The sequence below is a fragment of the Octopus bimaculoides genome, chromosome 8 (genome assembly GCF_046866305.1).
Source record: "Octopus bimaculoides isolate indiv1 chromosome 8, ASM4686630v1, whole genome shotgun sequence".
NCBI classification, from domain to species: domain Eukaryota; kingdom Metazoa; phylum Mollusca; class Cephalopoda; order Octopoda; family Octopodidae; genus Octopus; species Octopus bimaculoides.
This window is the reverse complement of record NC_142935.1, coordinates 28,371,983-28,388,783: the sequence shown is the minus strand read 5'-3', so window position 1 is coordinate 28,388,783 and position 16,801 is coordinate 28,371,983. Positions and strand designations below refer to the sequence as shown.

Here is a 16,801-nt window from a genome sequence, read left to right as displayed (position 1 = left end):
TTGCAACGAGAGATATTTATAATGTGATGTATTATATTTCCTCTACGATTTAAATTCCAATCTTACAATCTCTTAATTCTTTATTTTCAGATCAGTATTCATTACAACATGAAGTTCAGTTTTATGATAGTTTTCGTTACCTTACTCTCTTCTTCCTGCTTTGCACAACGTAAGTTTTACCAAATACAACTTTCATTTTATACATCCACCAATATCATCCATTAAAAAGAGAAAAATATATATGTGTGTATGTATGTATGTTTTCTTAGTTCGAGATGAATGGGTGGTGATCATAGCTTTTCTGGTTTTCTTGAGGAAAGAATATAGGGTAACAGGCCGAAGTAAAGTGGAACATTCTATTCAAATTCTTGTAGGCAAAGTGTATTGTAGTTTAGTGGTAGACTTCATAGTTTAACACCACCACCTAGCTATTGATTACTTTTAGGAGAGTCAACGTTGTTGTAAACATTCTCCCCTTTGAATATTTCCTGATATCTTAATACACTTTCTTTTCCTGCAACAACAATTGTGCTTTTCTTTTTCCTCTTTTGAAAATATTACCAAAACTATTATTTTTGCTCCTCAGGTTAAACAAAGTAGAGTTGAATGGTAGAAATGTATTGAAATATGTTCTAGTGAGGGGCTCAATGTAAGGTAGAACGATTTCAGTTATAGTTTAGTGCAGAATTTTTTACTGAGATATAATAGATGTTGGCAATTAGAGAGATAGGTATGTTGAGTTAAATTAGGTGGAGAATTAATATATTGATGTCATATTGAAAAAGTGGGGACATATAGTATCAGTCGAAACGACAGAGAGAGACCACGGCTCAACGTTGGGTTGATTGTTGCAGCGTTTAAGTGATGTTTTGTGAAATAAAAGTTATAGCTGGTTTCTAGAGTATTGTCTGAAACGAGTGAATTCTTTCCTAGATATGTAACTACTGCAAGGTATAACTGGTACGGGAGACAGCAGAGTTTAACTGTGTAATATTTCTTATGAAAATTATACGCACTCTTGTTTCTGTAATGTATTAAAATAAAAGCAGGGGATTGAGCGATTATATCATTTTTCGACATAGTCTCCTTGCTTTTCGATACACTTCTTCCAGTGGTCCACAAGCTTGCTTATTCCATCGGAGGTTTTCGGCTGCGGGCGCAGCCATTTATGCTTGTTCGTCTGTAAAGCATGTTTGAGTGTCACAATAGTGATGCCAACCTAGGCGATAGTCTGAAGAGACAAGACTGTATACAGAATGTTCCAGCAACTCGAAACTCAATTTTAAGAGTGTAGATGGCCGGGTGAGGGCGTCTGTTGTCGTGCAACAATAATACTTGACAGTAGACCTCGGCATTTGGTGCGAATTGTTGGTTTCAGTTTGTTAGCCAGCATTTTACTGTAGTCTAAACTAGTGGCTGTAGGCCCCTTTTCAGATAATGCTCCAGTATAGACCCATTAGCATTCCCCCGAGAGGGCTAGCATAACTTATTCTGCAGGAGGTTGAGTCTTGAATTTCTTCTCTGCCGGAGATTCTGGTTTTTCCACTCCACACTCTACCATTTGGATTTTGGCTCAACGTAACGCACGTAGATCTCATCTCACGTGACTATTCTCTCCGCAAAGGCCTCGGTTTCATCACTGTAGTTGTCGATTAAGTGTTGACAGATCTCCACATGATTGTGCTTATGTGCTTCGGTAAGCTCTTTTAGCAACCATATCGCGAAGCAAAGACTGTCGTGAATGATTTCGTGTGCAAAACCATGACTAATTTGCAGAGAACATGCCCATTTCATCGATGGTTACTCGTAGGTTTACCGGAATCATCTATTGAGGTTATTGAATCTTCACGTCAGCGGTGGAGGTTGTTGGGTATCCGCCTCCTTTTCGTGCTTCATACCTGTCCGGCTGTTTTTAAACTTCTAGATCCACTCATACATATTCATAAGCGGTAGAACGCTTTCACCGTATTGTATTGAAAGCCTACGATGAATGTCAACCCTTGATACACCTTCAGACCACAAAAATAGGATCACCGTTCTCTATTCTTCCTTGGTACGCACTGCCAGCGGAGCAGCCATGTTTACTCTGTGACACAAGGAAGAAAGATGGAACGATGCAGATCAGACCTCCGTTACATAACCACAATAGTACTACCTTATAACACGGGAGTGTTGAGGGCAGTGAGGTCAAATTAAAGCAAATTTTAATGAAAGTGCGGATAACATTTGACTTTTCCTAATATTTTGATGCAGGTATATTACTTCTGTATTCAAACTCTTTCCCAGGCATGACTGTGCAGGCGCAGACATGTTTGTGTGATTAAAAAGCTTGCTTTGCAACCGCTTGGCATCGGGTTCAGTCACAGTGCAACACCTTGGGAAAATATATGCTATTGTGGCCCAGTTCCTACAATGCCTTGTGAATGAATTTGGTAGACGGAAATCTTATGAAAGCCCGTCCTCAATGCATGTATGTGTGTTCTTGTGTTTCGCCGCAGCTTGCAAACTGCTGTTCGTGTCTCCGTAACTTAGAGGTTCGGTGAAAAAGGTCGACAGAATAAGTGCCAGATTAAAAAAAATCTGGTGTCAATTTCATCGACTAAAGCCTTCAAGGCATTGCCCTAGCATGGTTGCAGTCTAATGACTGAAACAAGTAAAACATACAAGATAAATCATACAAGATATCATAGACACAGTAAAATCACAATGTTATATAAAATTTGCCAGTCTGTGATACATTTAGAATGGGCAAACACACCGGATTTAGTAAGTCAAGATCATGTTTTAAACAAGTGAAAATATACCTGTAGTGAGAAGAAAAGCGTTAATGGCAATTCTTGTTTGAGCTTGTTTGCTTCTCCTTGAAATATTTGATAATCATTAGTGAATTTACTTATCAATTAATAGGAAGTTTTAACCGAGAGAGTCCAATCTGTATTGTTCTTTGTGCGGCATGTTGACTGATATAACGAGTGTCTTGATGGATTCATAAATGGTATATATATTGAAACAAGAAAGCGTTATCAGTGCACAGTTTTAGACATTTTGGCAACAGTAAACAAAATTTCTTTTAAAAAGTCTCAAGAAAATTAATCGGCTTCTAACGGAGATTTTATTTTCATTTTCATATTAACTTCGTTAATACTCTATACATCGAAATTGATGTTTCTATTTGTATCAATAAACCCGTGTCATGGGAATTCATTGATTTCCTTGTATGAAGATAGTTATATAATAAGAAAGATTTGTGTGTTTATGTATAAGAATTCTTAGTGTTCCTTCGTGATTTTGAAGACTTCCAACCAGTCTGTATGATGTACAACAGTATTTCTAATATATTTTCTACAATACGGAATATACGATTTCGTGGATGGGAAATGATCATTTGTTAAAGTTGCAGTCACGTTCTGTCTTCAAATGTTTCGATATATTGACTATGTATTCAGATTGCTTCATACTGAAATATATTATTCTACTGATACTGACCTGAAGGAATCACATTATTTTGCATGATAAGGATTTCAAATACATCATTTAAATCTACTACAGTTTATCTGCGGCTTCCTATTCTTCTACAGTTTGGATTTCGGCTATACTGTCACTTGCGGGACAACCAAGTTATTTCACGTTCTCTCGAGGTTTATAACATTGTTATGACCTCAACAATGTGTGTGTGTGTATGTGTGCATGCGAGAGAGATAGATTGATAGATAGATAGATAGATAGATAGATAGATAGATAGATAGATAACTTTCTTTTATTAGCCACACAGGGCTGCACACAGAGGGGACAAATACAACTGTAGAGCTTTTCTTTAAGAAAAAATAAATCCGATCAAAAGGGATCGGTAGGGGCCAAAAAAAAATGGGGGTATCGTATATCACAGAAGATGTCAATTGTGTAAAATGGGGTAACATTAGGTTTATCCATGGAGAGAAAAGCCTACGGAAAAGACCATGGTAACCTCAGCAGGGAATAGACACATGAGAGCGAAGTGCTCTCTCTCTCTTTTTTTTAAAATTTTTTTTTTCTCGATTTATAGGATCATGCTCAAAGAGGTATCGTCACTCGCACGCACCATCTTTGCTACATTCACCCACCTTTTAATGAAACTTTCATGAGACAAAAACTGTCTCTCTATTCTCACCTTCCTTTTCAAGTGATACTTGAAAAAGTTGATGAGCGATTGGCCAGAGAGGTAAGTTTTCGTCTCTAATCCTTTCGCTCGGGTCCACCACACACATTCTTTCACCATGGCCACCAGTATGATGAACACTGCCTTGCCTTCCCTGTTGAGGGACGGTGGTGGAGCAATTTGCACAATAGACTCGGCTGGCAAGCGGACTCGTCCCACACGCGACAGCAGCCGTTCGGCATAAGCCCACAGGTCGGAAATCTTTGGACACTGCACGAGTGCGTGCAGAACGGTTTCGTCGCTCTGACCGCATCTCGGGCAGGTCGGTCCGGTGTGTCTCGAACCGTGCCTGTAAAGCTTATCCCGAACGGGTAATGCTTCTCGATAGCACTGCCAGGCCAGGGATCTCTGGTGGTTGTCCATAGGTCCCGGACCGAAAGTTGTCCTGAACAGGCGGGTCAGGTGTTCCTCGTCGACGCCCAGATTCTGCCCGAGATCGTCGTCGCACCTCCCCTCCACTAATCCTCTATAGAACGCTTTTGTGGAATCAAAGTTGCACAAGATTGGTCCCGGACGGCAGAGTTGCTTGAGAGCAACGCGACACTCGCGGTGCCATTCGCCGAGCCTAGGTCTCTGTTTAATCCACGACTGCAGTTCGGCTAAGGAGACGAGCTGCGGGAAAGCGCGCCGCACAAACGGCGACCACACCTGTTCACCGTCGTCTAGGAAGCGCCGGAGATGTCGCAGTCTCAGCGCATGTCTGCGCATCATCAACCACGGCATACCCAGCCCTCCATTTAGCGGCTGTTGACAGCAAATGGATCGCCTAACCATCGGAAAGCTTCCCTTCCACAAGAAGCGGAAGAGAATGTGTTCCAGTTTGGTGATGGTAGGGTCGAGACAAGGCACGACAATCAGACGGTATTCGATGACGGATGCAATGTGCGCGTTCGTCACCTCCGCCCGACCTTTTAGGGATAGCTTCCTCTCGGCCCATTGCCGGGTGAGAGTGACCACCCTAGTCGTTATTTCGCCCCAGTTCTTCTCCATTTGGAGGTCCGGACCGAACCAGACTCTGAGCAATTTAAGCGGCCCGTCTGTCCAGCGTCCCACAGTGGAGACGCTGTTAGACGGCATGGGCTTGCTTCTCCAGGTGCCGAGCCGCAAGCCCACTGACTTATCCCGGTTAATTTTTGCTCCCGTTACCGCTTCGTATTCTTTTAGTCTCTCGCCGACCAGCTCGATGTGCTTTTGGCTCGACACTATGACGGTGACGTCGTCCGCGTATGCAGACACGCTCGTCCCACATCCCAGCTCTCGTGGGATGCCCCTCAGCGTCGCCAGCTTCCGCAGTAGAGGCTCAAGAGTCAATACATACAGAAGGGCCGAGAGGAGGCATCCTTGACGAACCGAACGCATGATGCCGAAAGGTCTGGATAGATGACCGTTTACGCGAACTACCGAGCGGATGCCGCTGTATAAGGCAGCGATCCAACCGCGGAAGACGGGACCGAAACCAGCCGCTATGAGGACGGCTTCCAAGTAGTGATGGTCTACCCTATCGAAAGCTTTTGATTGATCCAAATTGATCAGCGCCCCACCCATGCCAGGTTCCTTAACTACCCTGTCCATGATGTAGCGGATCAGATGGAGGTTGTCATGGATACTCCTACCCGGCACGGCGCACGTCTGCGCCCTGCCGACTAGTTTCTCGATGACAAGCGCCAACCTCTCGGTTAACACTTTGGCCAAAATTTTCAAATCTGCGTTGAGCAGAGTGATGGGTCGAAAATTATCTATGATGTTCCCCTTGTTTGGGTCTTTCTTTAGTAGTGCCACTGCTCCTCGCTTTACAAAGACGGGGATGCTCCCGTTTTGCTGGCAGTTGCAGTAGACAGCTGCCAAGACGCCTCCAAACAAGTCTGGCATATGACAATAAAGTTCGTAGGGCAGACCATCCAAGCCTGGCGACTTGTCTCTCTTACAACCTGCCATCGCATCCCGTACGTCCGCGGCTGTGATGGGTCTTTCACAACACTCCGCCTCTCTTGCTGAGAGTCGTGGCAGGCCATGCAGGTAAGCACTAAAGTCCACTCTGCGTTCTGACTCACCAGTTGTCCCGAACAGTCGGGCAAAGTGCTGTTGAAAGGCCTCGCACATGCTTTCAGGCTCGAGTAATTCGCGCCCTTCTTCATCTGTCAGAGACCTAATGGTGGCTCTGTTGCCTCGTTGCGCCTCCGCTACTCGGGCCTCTCGGGCCGTTCCAACTCCCTCGTCCCTCAGAGCACGCATCCTAGCTCTGACAACGCATCCTTCGTGTTTGGCGTTGAAATGTTGGTCGAGGGCCAACCTCGCTGCCACTACGTTGGACGCGATGCCAGTACTAAGTGCCTCTTCTAGTTTCTTAACTAGGTCTCCCTCTATTCTATTTCGGTCTAACGCTAGGGCCTTACTGTACCTAACCGATTCTGACTTGATTGCTTTTTTGAGGGCATACCACCATCTGTTGTTGATGATGGCACCCGTTAATGCTCTCTTAACTAAAGTGCTAATCCGGTCCCTGTAAGCCTAGCGTGCCGTGAACGACGCGTTCAGTTTCCAGTAACAGGGACCCTGTCTATGTGTCTTATCTAAGTCAAGCGTGGAATTGTGGACAACCTATTCTATCCTTATCCACTGTCCTACAGAATACCCTATCTAAGTACGATTTGGACGACCCGATGCGGTTACTCCATGTCCACATTGGCACATTCGGGTGGTCCAGTCGGTACCTGTCAGACAGTTGGAAACGTCTGAGCAGGTCTTTGAGGCTTTTGCATCCCTTTCTATTGCTATCGCTGCCTGCGTAATCTAGATGCGTGTCCAGGGTAGCGTTCCAATCCCCCACTAGAAGTAAAGGTCGAGACGTTCCCAAGAAAACCTCTAGACGTCGATAGAAATCTGGCCTGCCTATTAAAGACGGTGCATAAACTGCTATCTGTCGAAAAGTACACCCATTGCTGCCGTCGACATCCAAGACGACCAGCCTACCCTCCGGGTCTAGGAAAATTGCTTTTACTTTGAGGTCCAAACTCTTCCGAAGAAGCACCGTGGTGCCTCCTCCACCCATTCGCGGCAGACGCGGAGAAAAATAAATGTTGAAATGTCCGCCGAACATGTGCTGGAGGGCCCGCGGGCTGTGGAGTCTGGTCTCGCTGATGGCTATGACATGCAGATTTTGTGACTTGATGTCGTTTAACAGATACCCTTGTTTCCAAGGCGACCCAAGCCACATACATTTATACTGCCTATTTTGAGCATGATTCTACCAAAATTTGTGTTTTACACACGAAAGGAGAGAGAGAGAGAGAGAGAGAGTGAGAGAGAGAGAGAGAGTTACTTACTGTCCGAAAGTTCTTAGTTCTTCGCCTCACAATCTTCTCTCAGAAGGTCTTTGTACAGTTTTTTTGATGAATATTTCTGGAATCTCCCTACTGCATCCGGGTAGAGAGATTTCAGTGTATTGTATGTGCTACGTGTTACGTGTATGATTTTGATGTGTTGTGGTGGTGTTGTGCGTGGGTGATTGCTTGTTTTCGTGTCATTTTCTGTTATGTTAGTGTTTGACCTAATGAATTTCATTAGGTCTGGATTGTTTGTGTTTATCGCTGTCAACATTGTTGTGGGGTTCTGTGTTGGTGCGTTTGTGTTGGTGTTTTTGTTTTCTGTGGATGTGTTGGTTTCGGGGCTGGTAAACCTCCCCGCTTTGTTTTTCCGTTCTTTTTTTTCCTCTTTTTCTTCTTCCCCCCGTGGCCACTTGCCAATCCTCTGTGTCATCTTCATCTGACGACATGTCGGAGGAATCGGAGGGTGGGAGGGGAAGGGTGTTGGGGTCTATTTTTGTGTGGGTTGATTTTGTTGTTGGTGGTGTTGGTGCTATTTCGTGACAGTTGGGATGTGGTGTTTGGGTTTTTGGGGGTGGGGTGGGAGTCTTTTTCGTGTTCCCTTCTTCTTGTGGAGTTGTTATTGATGGTGGTGATGGTGGTGATGATGCTGATTCTGTTCTTGGTGGTACTGGTGGTGTTGTTGTTTGGTTCGGCTGGGTTGCTGGCTGCTGACGATTCTCCATTTCGTTGTACAGCTGCTTGACCAGTTGTGCATATGGCGGTGTAGGCAGTAATGCTGTTTTTTTCTTGTGCTTTTGGTTTTCTTGTGGTTGTTGTTGTTGTCTTTCTTGGTATTGTTGACGTTGTTGTTGCCTTTGCTCCTGGGCTACTGGGCATGTGTTTTGAAGGTGAGTTTTGCTACTACAAACGTAGCAAACTGGCCTTCTGCCTTCGACGGAAACATGAAAGCTTGAATCCTCAGTTAATTGGATTCTATGTGGAATTTTTTCGTAGTTTGCTGGATCAACTTGTACCAGGAGTTGAAATTCCTGGCCAATCCAGTTTTCATTGTACACGGCAGATGCTTCTAGAATGTTTATTTCCTCCTCTATGCCGAGACATATGGCAGATACGAGCCATTCTTCCTCAATTTCAGGAGGCACATTCGAAATCTTTATTTTCGTAACCCTGCGACCAAGGTACGTAGGGATCATGAGCAGGTTCTCATGTTGTAATGACTTTGTGGTGAGGTCTTTGGCTCGCTGCTCGCTGTCGAGTCTTATCTCTATTGTTGCGAACTTCATTCCTCTCGTTATGTAAGTTTTATAAGACCATAGCGGCTTTAAGCACTTCTCAACTTTTTCTTGAGTGAATTTTTCCAGTGTCTTTGTCTTTAAATTAATGGTTCCGTAGATGATAGTTTTTTTTATCTATGTTTATTTTAAAGTCCGCAGGTGTTTGAAGATGGACTGTAACGTCCTTTTTACTTAGCATGCTTTTGCATGCGAATAATTTCTCTTTCGATATATTCAAAATTCTTTTTCTGGGCTTCAAAGCCTCGGCAAAGTTCGTGTTTGTTGTGGTGGTGGTGGCGGTAGTGGTGGTATCAGTGGTGAGGACAGTGGTTTTGTTAGCAAGGACATTTGTGTCCTTGTTGTTGCTGCTGTTGTTGTTGTTGTTGTTTTTGTTGTTTTCACTGGTGACGGTGGCAGGCAAGACTGCTGTAGCAGCAGAGTTTTTACACGTGATAGTGGTAGTGATGGTGGTTGAGGCAGCAGCAGTAGATTCACAATCATTGCTCTTCTCCACCATCTGTCTGCGTTCATGCGGAACGGCATTAAGTTCTTTCGCCTCTGGCATTAGAGTCGGGAAATCGGCCTTGTTGTATACCATAGCCATATTCGTTTTACAGAATATGGCTAGGAACGAGGAAGATGTTTTTGAATTTTTGGAAATAAGGCTCTAAATAGAGCTATTTCCGATTTGAAAAATATATATTCACGAAGTATTTTGTGTTATACACAACTTATACAAAATTTAAGAACAAAACAGGTCTTTTAAGAGGTGAAAAATGCAACTTACATGGGAGCCGATGTGTCTACCGTCCGTCAGATAGATGGATAGATAGATAAGTAGAGAGAGAGCGTGCGTGTGTATGTGTTTTTGTGTGGCTATGTGGTTCTCTGTGGCTCTAAACGTTTGGCAACATTTTGATGGCATCTGTTGGGAATGAAATTTTTATTTTGGCAATCAATTCGAATGGAAGAAAGAATCTGTAAACAAAGTACCAATCTAAAAATATCAAATGTGAACAACCAATTTATGTATTTTTCTGAGTGATTTGATTTACTGGCCAAAATTGCTAAGCGTTCAATTGTTATCAATGATAATTAGTAGTGTAGCAGGAATAATTCGGATCCTCCAAGACACGAATGTCACTAATTATAATTGATGACTCTAGAGAATTAATTGCTAGAAATGAAGCACACAGTTTGAGTATCCTCATCCCAGTAGTTCCATATTATTAAAACATTTGTTAAAGATAAACTAATTTACGAGGTTCATCAACGTGAGAAGTTTTAGAATATTTCCAGAGAAACGTAATGAATCTTACTGAAACATACCAAATGTTATTGCACTGCAATGCTTATTACAAACTAACAATATTCTGCTCTAACCATGTTTAAGGTGTCATTGACTCTCTTAGAATTATCGTCACTAAATGTCACACTGAAATAATGTTTTCCTATGCACTAATACAAATTAAATGGAACTTTGGAAATTACTCGAAATAACCAACCTTAGTGTTCATATAAGTGTTACAACGGATTTTATTATTGTTTTCGACTTGATTTTAAAATTATATGTATTGTAACAAATAATTTCTTAACTGTCTATAAATTAATGGCACTGATTAGAGGAATTGGAAACAAAGAGGCTCAAGATAGTTTGGTACGTTTTCTGAAAGTCAACTCTGAAAATACGAAACCTGGATCTTCTGTGATACACGGTGGTCGTTTGAAATTTTTAGTTCTTTCTTCTTTTCAGTCATGGAACTGCTGCCATTCCTTGAGGAATTTTAATCGAATGAATCGACACCAGGCCTTATTATTTAAAGCCTGGTACTTTTTCTATCGGTCTCTTTTGCCGAACCGCTTTACAGAAAAAATAAATAGAAAAGTCTACTCTTGCATAAGATTACTTTTTGTAACATTTCTGAAAGCCATTTACAAGTTCGTACAAGAGACCTTAATCTATTGACGTAGGTATGAGTATGTGGTTAAGAAACTAGCTTTGCAACAATGGGGCTTCAGGTTCAGTTTTAATGCGTGACAACTTGGGAGACCAATGCTTTGTGAGTGAATTTGGTAGACAGGAAGACCATCGTGTGTATACGGCATGTGTGCGTGCATGCGTATGTGTGTGTATGTGTGTGTGTATATGTGTGTGTATGTGCGTGTATGTTTGTGTGTGTTTTTGTATTTGTGTTTGTCTCCTCCCCACAGTTTGACAACCAGTGTTGGTTGTTTACGTCTCAGTAACTTAGCAGTTCGGCAAAAGAGGTCTATAGATTATGGACGAGGCATAAATAAGCACTGCGGTCGATGTGATCGACTAAAAGGAACTCTTCAAGGTGGTGCCCCAGCGTGGTCGCTATCCAATAACTGAAACAAGTAACAGATTAAATACAAGAGATACTACAAATTGTATTAAGATATCAGTATTTGCGTATGAATGTCCATTTACGCCAGATATCTGGGACAAAGTATAGCACCAACTAATTCAAACCACTTCGCAAGTTCTGATGTTCCTTAAATATTCATGACTGTTCATTATTAATACAGATATCAACGTTAATGTGAGAATTGTGTTGGATTTAACTGTGTTTCACAATGAATTTAAAACTAGAAAACTAAGAGCAGACTGAAATTTTTTCAGAATTCTGTGTATCGATGTGTTATGTTCATTGGAAATCAGCCAGTTCGTATTATTTACGGCAGTAGAGAAAATAATTACTAATTATCTATTGTCCAAGAAAATACCTAGCAACGACTTATGGCTTTTCGTTTAATGTATTTTGATATAATAGCTATTTCGAAATAAGAATTATGGGAAATACCAATGGCCCAAAAAAAGATAATAATTTAGGCATGTGTCCAAATATACATTTGTATGATACAATCTCTGACGTGGTATATTACCATTCATAGTTAAATTAAAACATTCCATATGTAATATATTTTGTGTCTCGTTGATTTAAAGACAAAATGCTACGCCTATAACCTGTACACACACATATATATATACGTATATATATATATATATATATATATATATATATATATATATATATATATATATATATATATATATTTATATATATATATATGAATGTATAAATATATATATATATGTATATGTTTATATATATATATATATATATATATATATATATATATATATATAAGAAGGAAAAATGCACACACTTTACGTAGTTTTAATATAATTTTTAATATATCTAATGTATCTTGTATTGTGTTTGTCGACCGGTTTCGCTTTCGCTATTCATGACATAAAAATTTTTCTTAAGAAATGTTTTTGGTCCATGTTGTGTGTGAAATTTATGAGTGAATTATTCAACAAGTAGAAAAATCTCAGGGGAGGTAATTGGTTATCGTTATTATTGTGAGCAGGGGAGATAACTGTTCAGCTTTCGGTGTGGTGGGGGAATGTATATATACACAAATATTCGAAAACTAAATTATAAATATGTAAAGTGATGTAATTGTGAATTAAAATATGTAAAGAGATCAAACTTGGTTATGCGTGCATATTTAGACGTGTTCTGTATTTTTCGATGAAAACATTTTCTTTATTTAAACCTTCTTGTAAAGAAATTGCATCTTTGCACTGGTAGATGGGGAAAACTGTGAAATTTGGTTTTATGTTACCTGCACATTTCTCTATGTGTTCACTTAAAGGAATTTGTCTCTATTGCGGGAACCAGATCTGCTCTTCACTTATATGCCATGGAAACCGGATCTGCTCAATCACTTACATGCCATGGAAACCGGTAACGGGTCTTATGAGTATTGGGCCTTACAAAAAAGAAAAAAAAGAATTCTTTCTACTAAAAGCACAAGGCTTGAAGTTTTGGGTTAGAGGATTAGTCCATTACATTGGATGATCATAACTTTCAGAGAAATGGATATTTTTAATGAAATTGTCTACGAATATGTGTTATATTATGTAGATTCCGAATATACATATTTGTTTTTTTTTGGGGTGTGTGTATTTTAGGAGGGGTCGGGGTGGGTAATTTCGGAAAATTCACCGGAGTCCACTTCAATTCGTCTTCCAAGTAAATGGATATTTTTAAATGAAATTCTCTACAAATACACCTCGGACTATGTAGATTCCGATGACAACAATTTTTGGGGAAAACAACAGGGGGCTATTTTTGAGAACTGTTCCCTACTCGTGGGTGTTTCTGAACAATTCGTCCATACTTGTTTCATTTTCTCCGTTTTGTTCGTTTGTGCATCCATAGATTTCTACCGCACACACACACACACAACACACAAGCACGCGCGCACACATACACACGCGCGCGCGCACACACACACACACACACACACACACACACACATATATATGTAATTTAAAAAGTTCAAACAGAGAATTATTCCATTCAATATCATGCTTATTATAGAGATTATGTAACAAATTATATTCCACACACCTGTGGAATATATTATCTCCGTCTTTATTGATATTCGTTCGAATGTTTATACTAGCCAGCTCACCTGTCTCTAGATTACCTAATCTGATTATCGGATTTGTAGAATTAGAACACTCCGTGTGCTGACTATTTTTGCATAATCATCCTCATAACTACTATACATACAAACATACATACACACATACGTATGTACATTCAAAAATACCCTGTTGTTAATGTTGAAATTCCAATGAAGGAGCTTTGGATCTAGGTCAGAAACTGACTCTTTCTCTATTGGCAAGAAACCTTGAAATATAACTGAATAATGACATACATGCATACATACATACATACATACATACATACATACATACATACGTTCATACATAACTATAGACAACTGCTTCGAAACCTTCAGCTTCTATATTCAGATAAAAAATATTTACATTTATACCAATAATAATTGATGCGTTTGGCTTTGTGAGTAAATTACTAACTGGCAGTCTGGATAAGTTTGGATTTTCAAAAAAAGAAATTAAGCAATTAACTCGCGCATTACAAATGCAATCAGTAAGTGGAACTGTAAAAATATGCAAGACTTTTATCAAGTTTAAAATGTGACATTGTTTTCCTTATCATCATTCCAGCAATTGAGCATTGTATCTTTGTTAGAAACCAGCTCCTTCCTAAGTAAAAACAAAAAAGAACATACATGCACCGAACCACAATACATACATACATACATACATACATACATACATACATACATACATACGTAACACACTGCCTAGATACTAATCTTGAAAAATTAGGCTTCTGAAAACCAGAAAGGAGAAAACTGATTCGAAGACTACAGACCCAAGCCATCACTGGAACAGTAAACATCTGTAAAACTTTCCAGAAGTTTATCATTTATGTATATATGAGCATGTCTAGATATGCAAGTAGATGCATGAGAAGATATACATAAAACAAAACATCCAAATCTGCTCGTATATACACTTACATACATACATGTATGCATATATACATACAAAAATACCCTGTAGCTGATGTTGAATTTCCATTGAGGGAGCTTTGGATCTAGGTAAGAAACCGGTTCTTTCTCTGTTGGCAAGAAAACTGGAAATAAAACTAAATAATGACATACACACACACACGTATATATAAACACACATATGTCTACTTATAGTTGAAGGCTAGAGAAAACAAAAGCAGTTTATAAGAGATGTTTTGGAACTGTGTCGTTAGTAGCAATACATTCTTATAAATTACGTCACTCATTGTGATCTAAAGCAGCGATTAATAACATGGGTGGTAACACCTGTCAAGGACATTGTAGTTTCACAAAAGGGACACAGGCGTTGAGAGGCCTCTGGGTATTTAAATGGGTTCTGAATTTTCTTAGAGGTAAAATGTTTAAACCTGGCATCAAAATTCATATTTTAAATAGATTTTATATCTTCGTTGCAATTAGAATGTGAATAGTATATTGTGTTTAATTAAAAAGAAGGAACGTGATTAATGATATGCAAAAATCTAGTATAATTTCATAATATTTTTCGTAACCTTCTTTTATTAATACCTATCAGAAATTACCTTAGGCGGTATTAGTGCAAATATGTGAAAAGAGGCTAGTGATGGATGGGTTACTCTAAAAACACTTAGAATCATTGTGTACAATTAGTTTTTGATTAAAATATTCTGTTGCATTTTTGGGCAAAATATGAGAAAGGGACGCCGAGCTACAAATTGCTGAGGCTCACTGATCTGAAGTATCAAAGCGGAGCAACATTTGTCATACTATTACATTGAGAAATAGAAATTATGAAGGTAAACGTAATGACCATAATTCTAAATATTTTTTCAGCAGTAATTTCAAATCAATTAGTGTTAGAATATTATTAGTACCTCGCAATATGGCTCAAAATTCTTTTTTAGTATTCTCTATAAATTTCAACAAATGTTGAATTACCTCCCATAATTACCTCCCATAATTCTAGTAACTGGAATTTTTTTATGAAACTTTGATTTCTAGCATAAAACAGCCTTAGAAACACGCTGGAATGATCAAAATAACATTTCAAAATAACATTTTAAATAGAAATAAGCGAGATATTGGGTGAAAAATTAGCAAACCTCATTTGAATATCAGAGAAATATACCTAGTAGATATAGCAAAAAGGTTAGATATGTGTAAATATTGACAGATAATTACGAAATTTGTAATTTTTAAGTGATCTTATATGAGATTACTGGTAGGTAATGGGTTAAACAATAATATTTTAAGATATAATTAATTCAATATGATTTTCTATGCGAATTTTTAAACACTTTCTTTTGTTTTACTCATTAGAAAATACTGTAACTGCTTTTGAAGAACATTCTACTGTGGAAAACGCAACTGAAAGTAGGTAATTCTCAATACATTTAAGTTTTTCAAACTTCTGTTCTCATAGAGCAAATGTTTCAGAATGGCGTAATTTATAATAAGAACGGTAAATCTGAATACTAGCAAATCGTCAGATATTGTTAACGCCCTACGATTAACTCTTCACACCTATACTTGTACATCAATCGAAATAATGCAACCGAAATAAATATAACATCCAAAATAATAATACTATCAAGAGAGGTTTAGATCAATTTAAGTCATACGATCATAGAGTCGTAAGCAACGTTGTATTGTTTATGCAAACAGTCTCATTCACGCTAAATTTTAGGAAGGATTCAATTAGTGAAAAGATGTTTTCCCGCTAAATCAAAACAGATACAAATCTAAGTAGTCTCTTGCTGGTGTTCTGTGGTATCAAAGATTGCTTTCTTCGATATGTTAGCAATAATAATAATGATATACTGCCAATATCTTTAGCGTCGATATCTTGTGGGAATTTAATACGATCACTTAAAAACTGCCAGAAACCATGCAACTCCTTTTGATTATCTACATCTGTGAATTGGAACCAGTCTGATACAATAGATGGTACATCACAGAACGATTAATTGGTTTTCTTTCTAATATGTATTAAAGTTTTACTGTGAAAGTTGGTAGCTTTACTGCTCATAATTCTTTCAGGGTAGAAAACTCGCAAAACCTAGAGAGCAGCAGATTCCTAATCACACGACGCACATATAAAAAGTGACAGTAGTGGGATATTTGAAAGAATTTGGCTTCAACGGCTTAGGTAGTGCAGTAGTCGTCCTTTAGGTTCAAATCAGCAGACCAACGATCATTGAAGTTCATGATGACCGGGGTAATTTGGTGATTCAGTGTTGTTACTCATGATATAAAAGCAAATGTCCTGTTGAAACTGCTTGACTATTAGTTCCAGCTACCTTTCATCTTTTAGATCAGCAAATTCTCGTGGCCGGCCTGCACTGATAAAGCTTTTTCTGACTTACACTTCATTGTCCATAAAAATGTCTCCAAATCAAGTCACTGTATATCCACAATTAATAAATAATCATTAACATAGGTATTTTGTACTCATCTTTTTCTCATATCTCTGGGTTTTCTTTTAATCTTCATACAACTCTCGTATTTGATCATAAACAACTAGTTTTGTTACCAGACATTAA

General features: G+C 39.1%; 1 protein-coding gene across 4 annotated transcripts in view; it reads left to right on the top strand.

Moving 5' to 3' along the window:
• LOC106872458 (shell matrix protein) overlaps window positions 1-16,801 on the top strand; it is a 101,518-nt gene that overhangs the window by 73,533 nt on the left and 11,184 nt on the right. For 2 of the 4 annotated variants that reach the window (XM_014919467.3, XM_014919468.3), the window contains 2 exons: window positions 91-169; window positions 15,579-15,632. In XM_014919467.3, coding sequence (XP_014774953.1) covers window positions 109-169; window positions 15,579-15,632 — 115 coding nt within the window. In that variant the 5' untranslated portion in view covers window positions 91-108. The remainder of the gene's footprint in view (window positions 1-90; window positions 170-15,578; window positions 15,633-16,801) is intronic. The other 2 variants (XM_014919469.3, XM_052969994.2) reach the window with 1 other exon arrangement.